The following is a 10126-nucleotide window of genomic DNA, read 5'->3' as shown; positions in this document are numbered from 1 at the left end:
CAGTTAGGTCTTGGTAGAAGACACCCTTATATAATAGTAGGAATCATAGGGACTTCTAGAGTTTTTCAAACGTTTACAGTTGTTTTACAAACATTTTTATACTTACAGTTCATAAACTTACAAATTCTTACATACAAATTAAGCCACTAAAATACTTATGATCTCACCAGCTTTAAAGCTGATACTCTCTTTCAAAATAACTTGTATCCTCGGGTCATCATAGACAAGTACCGATGCAAGGTTCAGGAAGATGGTGCTCGATCAAGACACATCTTTCATTTTGATTTATGCTTTAGTGTATATCAGAATTTGACAAAACACAATTGTATAATAATTATACTATTAATGCAATGGATGATGTTGTTGCTTGTTTACTACTTTTCATTGTTGTGATACTGTACATGACGTCCTCCGCCCTAGAACGTTTCCGCCGTTCTTGGTTTTGGGGTGTGACACATCACGTTCGAAAAAAGTCGAGTTTGTGACCCCGTAATCTGTTTTCTCAAATCAATCAAACTCACACGTCTAGGGTCTATGGTCTCTCGCTTATAATTTTTGAGTTTGGGGGAGAATACATGTGTATTTGTTGAATTTTTAATGATTTAAAAGTTTTTATACACTAAAATGCATCAAACTTGGTTATTGATTAAAATCTTGTAAAATGGTTATATAAAAGTCATATATCACCAAATATTCACCTAAGTATAAGTATAATGCTAAATTATGAGATATCTATACCTTGTTAGGTAAATATGATTATATATGTTCAAGAAAATTCAAAAGATCATAAGTAGATTGTTATATATATATATATATATATATATATATATATATATATATATATATATATATATATATATATATAAACATGTTAAGAATGTATAAAAAGAAATTATATATGACCAAAAATGATATTCGTTATAATTATGTGCAATATAAAAGTATGTTACCTAAAATGGTTGAAAAACAAAGTTTGAAAAAATATATGATTATTAGTTGAAGTATCAAAATTCAATTTTTTTATATATATTATATAAACTTATGAACTTAAAAACAATTTACTACATTTGTCTATTTATTATAAAAAATACAAATTATTTTTACTAAATTACAAAAAGGGTTACATATGATGGTGTAATTAATTTCCAGATTCAAGAATTGTTTTATCCTAAAATTATGCATCTTATTAATTATGTAAGTTCTTGGTTTTATGGAAATTGTTGGTTTCATGTTGGTTGAAACTTGGAAATTGTTATAAAGGCAACTGTTATGTTGCCCAAATTTTATCACGATAAACAATAAAATTCTAAAATATGATAAGTCTTGTAAATCCCAAATATTAAAAGAGCTAAATCAATACTTATTCCTAAACAACAAGAATTATAATTTTCAAGTAAATTATAATGGAAAGTTTAGGACTGAGATGCTTAGACATATTGTTAGAATCCAATATACATGTGTTTTCCTATATGAATTGGTGTTCATTTCTAAACTAAGACTATAAATCTTAGTAAAAACCCACTATGTTATAATCGTTAATCCACATGGAACGAAGAACAAAAGATATAAGATCGATTGTATAGATTTATACGAATAGACATCCTGCCAACGGTTACTAGCTACAAACATCGTCTAACGAGTCGATTTGGGCGCTAACATTCATGCTCTACTTACTCCACGACATTGATAAAGCATTGATGTGGACTTTCAACATGCCCTTTTGTAGTGTTGGTGCAGAGGTTTCGTGTCAAAGTTCGGTTATGAGCTACTTATAGACCGTCGATTCTTTTTGTTGTCGTATAGATTTGAAAAAAGAATTTATACGCGGTTTTTTTTTTCACCTATAAAAATTGAAAGAAAGTGTATTTAGTGGGATAGTTGAGACTCAGAAAGATAAGTGTCATAACCAGATTAAGTCACATAACACTTAATTAATATTACAATACGACTGTTCATAATTTATAATCTAATAATTAATAAATTATTCATAAAAACCCTTTATTTTTGCATGAAATCATTTTTGGTGAAACTGATTATTTTGATACATTCAAAAGGGTTTAGTTTGATCTCTTGTTGATATTCAAAACCATTTTATGGAAATTATACTTTATGATTCAAAAAAGTTTTTGGTGTCCAAGAACTTGTTGACGTGTCTTAATACATGTATTCTTACGAAAATAAGACAAAGGGGATTCATGCGCAAGTATTATGGCATCCTCATTTGGTATTAAATATATATTTCGCCACTATTTGCATCGATGAAGATTTGTAACAATATTTGTATTGATGTAATATATTTGATAATGTTGAATATTGGTACCTTAGGTTTTTTGTATTGTTCGTGTATGCTTTGACTGTGATATTCATAGATGTCGCTCACACCGGCGTTTCTGCCGTCGACTGGGGATGAGACAGTTGTGCACTATGCATTTGAGATTAATAGACCATGTAAAAAATATGAATCAAACCTTACTTAAAAAAAAATTATAACTTTAATGTTCAATCATGCATATTATGCATTTGACATTAAGAAACTTGCTAATTACATATAAGATACTAATTAGGTAATTATAAAATGTGACATATGCTTAAATCAATTACCAAATCATATTTACTAATTTAAAGTAAACCAATGCGTCGTACATTGAACTAATGCAACTATAAATAGAATATATACACATGTTACACACTATGAGTACAATATCCTCTCCAATATTGTAAAAAATAATGTCGAAAGATCGATTTAACTAAAGGAAGTTTGAATATTTAACAGAGTAATTCATTACAACCTCCAAGAGTCACAAATAAGCTGATTACTCGTTTCAAAACCATAAGTTAGTACAAAAAAGAATGACCACCATGATACATTCTCAAAGAAGTTTCATATATATATATATATATATATATATATATATATATATATATATATATATATATATATATATATATATATATATATATATATATATATATATATATATATATATATATGATACGGCCTAGTATTATGAAACCGTGAAACATACTTTATTTATTTACTTATTATTTTTTTAGTTAATTCAAGTTCCGAAAATAATATTTAAAAAAAGAATTTTTGGATTTTTTTCATTTATTTTGCATTTTAAAATTATTTTTTAGAATATGTACAGTGTAATATTCTATTACAATATTTCACGTATTTTCAAAAAAAAAACAGGATTTTTTTTAGTTAATTCAAGCTCCTAAAATAATATTTAAAAAAAAAAAGAATTTTTAGATTTTTCCATTTATTTTGCATTTTAAAATTATTTTTTAGAATATGTACAGTGTAATATTCTATTAGAATATTTCACGTATTTTTAAAAAAAAAAAAAAAAAACGGGATTTTTTTTATTATTTTTTAGTTGTTTCAAGTTCCGAAAATAATATTTAAAAAAAAGAATTTTTGGATTTTTCCATTTAATTTGCATTTTAAAATTATTTTTATATTTGGTCCCACGATCTCACAAAATTAGAATGGTCTCAAATGAACCTGAACATATATATATATATATATATATATATATATATATATATATATATATATATATATATATATATACATATATATATACTAGCCGTAGACCCGCGCAAAGCGGCGGCGAAAAATAGTTTCTCATTCGGCAATAAGTTCTATACGGAAACATGTTAGATTTCAAGTAACACAAAACATATGCATATTGTTATCGATCGGTTTTACGGCAACAAATAAATGTAACCCTCCCAATACAAAAGAAAATAAATATTTTGGTGTGTAATGTGCGTTTATAGTCCTTCATTTTAGAAACCAGGACACATCCATACGAAGTGAGTTGCTTATACCTTTATTGGTATTGATAAAGTTAATAAAATGGAGAATCAAAGTTAATCTTAACAACCTGGTTTGCTTGATACAGATAAATCTAAACGGATATATCCTACTATCCACTTTACTATCTAAAGTTTTAAACCGAAAAAATAATAAAATGAATACAATCATATTTCATGGAACATGAATAACAAATGGAATACTAATTTTCTATTAGTCATAAATCATACATAGATATTTTTTTCTTAATATTAAACAAAGCATTTGATTTTACAACTGACTGGTCAATTTCGATCAGAGGGCATAAATAATAAATAAAACTTAAAAAATTACAAATAAAAGGGCCTATATAATGGATTATTTGTTTTATTTTAATTGGATAAGAGATCAGATCAAATTTTTGGAAGAGATAAGATTTCAAAGGTAATCAGATTAAAATTTAATATCATTTTATTCATGATTAGTTGTACTTTACGCTTAGAGAGTTGAACGTCATAAAAAAATAATATAATTTTATTGGATCTATTTATACAAATAGTATGATTTCTTTTATAAGTTAGTAAATATATATATATATATATATATATATATATATATATATATATATATATATATATATATATATATCTTTTTGCCACATGTCACATTCTCATTCATTTTGCCACATGTAATTTTGTGGTAATTTTAAATTAATTTTTATTCCATATGTCATTTTATTGTTTTTCCATTTTATTAAATACCACATAATGTTAAATATAATAATAAATGCATATCAATTTTATTTATGAACTTTCCTTCTAATTTCAAAATTATCAAGTTAAAGTTTTATTAATTTCTTTTAATTATTTATCTAAATTATTTCTATAAATTTAAAAGAGAAAAAAAACACTTGAATTTTTATAATTCAATATTTTTTTTTCATTTTTCTTATAGATTCAAACTTCTTAAATGTTTAGAATTTTATATTTAAATTTTATTTTAAATAAACTCATGTAATACATGGGTCTCACACCTATATATATATATATATATATATATATATATATATATATATATATATATATATATATATATATATATATATATATATATATATATATATATATATATATCAAACGACTAAATGAAATCTGTTATTTATCTATATCAATTTTATTTTTGTTATAAACCATAAAGTGTAACATCTAAAAATTATATAAATACAAAATTTTCCATTTATATTGTTTTAAAAAAATATAAAAACATATGCATTGAACCAATACATCTATGCATTGAACCAATGCACATCTACTGTGCACATAAGCAACAGTTACGGTGAATATAAGCAATAGTTACATACTTTGAAAGCAACTCATTATAATGATATAAATTTAAAAACAATTAAAGAGAAATTTAATCGATCAACAAATCTCAATCAGTTACCTAAAGATGATGCAAAGTCATTACAAATGAAAGAATAATATTTTGCTTCCGTAAAAAAACATGAAAAACAGTAAAAAAAAAAAAAAAAAACATATGCATTAAAAAAATGCATGTAAACTTTAGACGCAAATTAACTTCAATCGTTTACTTTTAAAAGCAAGCTCAATAGAAGAAATAGTATATATATATATATATATATATATATATATATATATATATATATATATATATATATATATATATATAGAGAGAGAGAGAGAGAGAGAGAGAGAGAGAGAGGTGTTCAATTGAGAAAATAAAAAAGATTGAGAATGGGGGATTCATTCTCAGCCAATCATTTATCTAACATGTTCAAATTAAAAAAAATACACGTGTCCATTTTCATTAAGGATATCTTTGTAAATTAGCAACTTTTTTACATAGAACTTACATGTTCGTGTTATCAGGTTCCAATTTGATGATATCTTTATATCGTTTGAATCGGATATGAGGAATTCATTATCAAGATTATTTTCTTTATATAACTCGTTAGCAATTATATGTTTTCATTCCATTAATCGTGAAGTTTTGCATCTGTGTTTCAGTTTTCTACTTCTTTATCAGCTTCCGATTTGATCGGGTATGTATATCGTTTGAATCGGATAGATCGGAGTTATTTATGTAACTCGTTAGCAAATATACGTTTTCATTCAATTAATCGTGAAGTTTCGCATCTGTGTTTCAGTTTTCTACTTCGTTTTGAGTTTCCGATTTGATCAGGTATGTATATCGTTTCAATCGGATAGATCGGAGTTCATTATCAAAATTATTGTTTTTTATAATTTATTTTGAATTACGCTTATTATATTCCTTTTGGAGTTGTTTCATCGGAGTTCATTATCAAGATTATCAAGTTTCGAATATGTATTGGAGTTATTTCATCGGATTTTTGTTAAGTAGTTTGAGATATTTATTTCATCAGTTATATCGTTATAGTTTTTACGTTCTATATTGAGAGAGATTGCTTAATTACATCATATGATCATATATGATTTAAGTTTATTTCAGATATTTTGTACGTTGAGGTGAGATATATTCGAAATTAACCAGGTTTTCATATTTACGACTTTTTTTGTGAGATATATTCGATATATTCGATATTAAGATTGTTTTTGTTTATTTATATAGATCATTTGGTGTATTATGTCGAATTCTAGTGTTATTGATGATGATTTGTATTCTTCTATGAGTGAGAGTGAAGAAAAAGATGTTGAGAACTCATTTTTTGAAGGTATCAGTTATTGAATTATTTTGTTGTTTTTAATTTTATTGATTATCATTTATTTACATATGAATATGTTAATATGAATAAATTGTTGTCTTATTCATATATGAATAAACGTGTGATAATTGTAATTTTGAATTTATTATTTTTTTCGTTTTATTCATATATGAATAAGTTATGTTTTATTTACATATGAATATGTTAAAATGAATAAATTGTTGTCTTATTCATATTATGAATAAGCGTGTATTAATTGTAATTTCAAATTTATTATTTTTTTCGTTTTATTCATATATGAATAAGTTATGTTTTATTTTATATATTTTGAATCCTCATGAATTTTATGTATTCATATATGAATGTTTTATTCATATATGAATGTTTTTTGTTTTATTTATATGAGTTTTATGTATTCATATATATTATTGTTTTATTCATGCATTATTATTTTAGGTGGTCAATCTTCAAGTTCAGTACATGATGCACAATATTTTGATGATATAATTAGAGAACATGTCTATAAGCCAGATGTACCTGTTCAACTTATTCCTTTTAAGGGTTTAATCTTCAAATCATTAAAGTTGGCTATCAAAATGTATTCTGAGTATGCTGAAATTGGTGGTTTTGATGTTAGACTGAGCACACAGTCATGATTTGATAACAAGATTATAAAGAAGAAACATGTTATATGTAATCGTGGTGGTAAACAGAAAAAGAAATCTTGTGACACATTAGGTACAAGTGGTGTTAGGAGGAAACGAAATTCAAATTCAAGAGCTATTGGTTGTCAAGCAAAGATTATATTTGAATCTGTGTATGGAACTCCAGATTATAATGTTTTTCAATTTGATGAACTTCACAACCATCCACTTGAGAAGAGAAGCAATTTAAAAAAGGCGAGACAAATGTCATATTCAGAAAAGAGTTTATTGTGCGTGCTTCCATATCAAAAATAGGTCCAACTATGGCTCATAAGTTGAGGGCAAGTCTGAGAGGTGGGTATGAGTTTGTAAAGCCCAAAGTAGTTGACTATAAAAATTTAAGGAGAGATATCAACAGGGTTATTGGTTATAAAGATGCCCACATGATAGTAAACACAATGAATGACCGTCGAGCTCACTATCCAAATTACTCATTTGAGTTTAATTGTCAAGATGATGTTTTGGACTGTATGTTTTGGGATGATGAAATGGGGAAGGCATATTATGCTGAATTTGGTGATGTTATCTCGTTTGATGCGACTTTCCGAACAAACAAGTAAGTTATTTTATCTACTTTTGTTTATAGCTTATTCATATATGAATATTTTTATATTCACTTATTAATACATCAAAAATTGACTCTAATGAACCTTTTTTTTGTGTGTTAGGTATCGAATGGTTTTTGTTCCGTTTACTGCTACTGACCATCATAAAAAATCGGTTACTGTTGGATCTGGGTTGCTAAGCAATGAAAGCATTGAGTCTTACTCTTGGTTGCTTAAAGCATTTCTTAAAACTTAGGGGAAAGAACCAACACTTGTTTTAACTGATCAAGATGCTGCAATAAAACAAGTTGTTGAGAATGTGTTTCGTAATTCAAATCACCGATTATGTATGTGGCATATAATGAAAAAGTTGAAAAAAGGGTATTATTTTAATATATTTCAAATATATTACTTATTAGTATATTCATTTATGAATATTGATTGTTATTTTACTTATTATTACTTATTAGATATCAGATGATTTATTTACAAACACAGACTTTAGAAAAAGGTTTTCGAAGCTTGTTTGGGACATTAATATGAAACCTGATGTTTTTGAGGCGAAGTGGGGTTTGCTTATGAAGGAATTCAATCTTGAAGACACAAGATGGTTTAAAGACATGTTTACAATACGTGATTCATGGATACCTGGATATTTTAGTGATATTCCAATGTGTGGTTTGATGAAGACTACATCGAGGTCAGAGAGTATGATTTCATTCTTTAATACATATTCAAAAAGTGGGAACTTACTTTTGAATTTCATGATGAATTACGACACTGCCATTCAAAAGCAAAGGAATACTCAACGAGAGCTTGATAGGGCATCAAAGAAAGCATCATATAAAATGCAAACACCTCGAGAAATAGAACTGCAAGCATCAAAGGTTTATACAAGTACATTATTTTAAGAGGTGCAAAAAGAAATATATAAAGCATGTTTTTTCTGTACGTACTCATATGTTGGTATTGAAGATGGTTGGGAAGTTTACATTGTGCAGCACAACAACAGTAAAAATGATTTTAAAAATGAATTTAAGGTAATTTTACTTGTTTTTTATGAAAAATGTAATAATATTCATATATGAATATGATAATATTCATATATGAATATGATAATATTCATATATGAATATCAATATTCATATATGAATATTATATGAATATATGAATATATATGAGTGTTGATATGAGTAGTCTTATATGAATGTAAATGTGTAAATTTTGTTTTTGTATCAAGTTGAAATAAAAGCTGAAGAGAAAGAAATAAATTGCAGTTGTGAACATTTTAAGTGTATGGGTGTTTTATGCAGACATGCTTTTACAATAACGATGAGATGTGGTGTTAAAGAAATTCCTGAAAGGTACATTTTGAAGAGATGGAGAAAGGATGTGATATCAAGAAATTATCGTTTTAGTTTTGTTCAATCCGATTCAGGTGATTGTGAGAATGTAAAGCTAGTCAATGATTCATATTATAGTTTTGAATCATGTTTGGATATTGTAAGAGATGACAAAAGGAGATTAGTTTAGTTTGCTGAGAAACAACAAATGTTGTTGAAGGAATTTGAGAGTGATTATATTTCTCCTGGATTGAAAAGCAAGACAGATGGTGAAGTCGTATGCAAGCTTTTGGGTGTTACTATTCCTATTCCAGAAGAGATTAATATTCATGTTCCTGAAGTTCAAAGCAATAAAGGTTCTGGAATCAAGAAAAGAATTCCAAGTGCAGGTGAAGTAGCATATGAAAATTCTAAAAAAGAACATAGAATGTGTTCAGGATGTGGAAAGCGAGTTCCACACAATTTACGTACATGTCCAGAAAGAGTTAGAGCTGCTAAATAAGCAAAAGACAGTTAGGGATTTTTTTTATTCATTTATGAATATATGCAGATAAAAACAATAAACAATAATATTCATGTATGAATAATACACATTTATATTGATATGGTAAATTGATATGTTGATATTTGTTTTTTAAATTACTATAAAATAAGTTATATTGATATTGTGAATTATTTATAAATGAATATAAATATGTGAAATTTGTTATACTAATAAATAAGTAATATTCATATATGAACTTTTTTATGTTAATATCTGAACTTTGTTATACTAACATATTACTTTGAACTTATTCATAAATGAATATATCATATTCGTATTCATTTATGAATAAATAAAAATAAATTTTGAAAATATCTGAATATAAAAAAATGACATAAATAAGCAAACTTGTTTCTACTAATAAGTTAGTTATATTCATATATGAAATTTGTTATATTCATATATGAACTTTGTGATGGGTTTTGGTCATAAGACATCCTATGTGCTCATACAAACCCTAATGCTTGGATCTAGGTTTCTC

General features: G+C 26.0%; 1 protein-coding gene across 1 annotated transcript; it reads left to right on the top strand.

Annotated features, from left to right (window-relative positions):
- The first annotated feature begins 7476 nt into the window (after positions 1 to 7476).
- LOC145099733 (protein FAR1-RELATED SEQUENCE 5-like) lies at positions 7477 to 9603 on the top strand. Its single transcript, XM_079037252.1, has 6 exons — positions 7477 to 7769; positions 7882 to 7933; positions 8015 to 8077; positions 8229 to 8655; positions 8999 to 9210; positions 9322 to 9603. Exons 1-6 carry the CDS (start codon positions 7477 to 7479, stop codon positions 9601 to 9603), a joined length of 1329 nt encoding a protein of 442 aa, XP_078893378.1.
- Positions 9604 to 10126: the final 523 nt, after the last annotated feature.

The sequence above is a fragment of the Lactuca serriola genome, chromosome 4 (genome assembly GCF_051521515.1).
Source record: "Lactuca serriola cultivar US96UC23 chromosome 4, Lser_US96UC23_V15, whole genome shotgun sequence".
In the NCBI taxonomy this organism is placed as follows: Eukaryota; Viridiplantae; Streptophyta; class Magnoliopsida; order Asterales; family Asteraceae; genus Lactuca; species Lactuca serriola.
The sequence above is the reverse complement of the archived record's forward strand: the minus strand, read 5'-3'. Positions and strand labels throughout refer to the sequence as shown.

Excerpts from the sequence above, each read along its gene's own strand:
- LOC145099733 (XM_079037252.1), top strand. The coding sequence starts at position 7,477 with ATGGCTCATAAGTTGAGGGCAAGTCTGAGAGGTGGGTATGAGTTTGTA. Across the intron at positions 7,770-7,881 it reads GCGACTTTCCGAACAAACAA|GTATCGAATGGTTTTTGTTC; the intron begins GTAAGTTATTTT and ends TTTGTGTGTTAG. Across the intron at positions 9,211-9,321 it reads ATTCAGGTGATTGTGAGAAT|GAATTTGAGAGTGATTATAT; the intron begins GTAAAGCTAGTC and ends ATGTTGTTGAAG.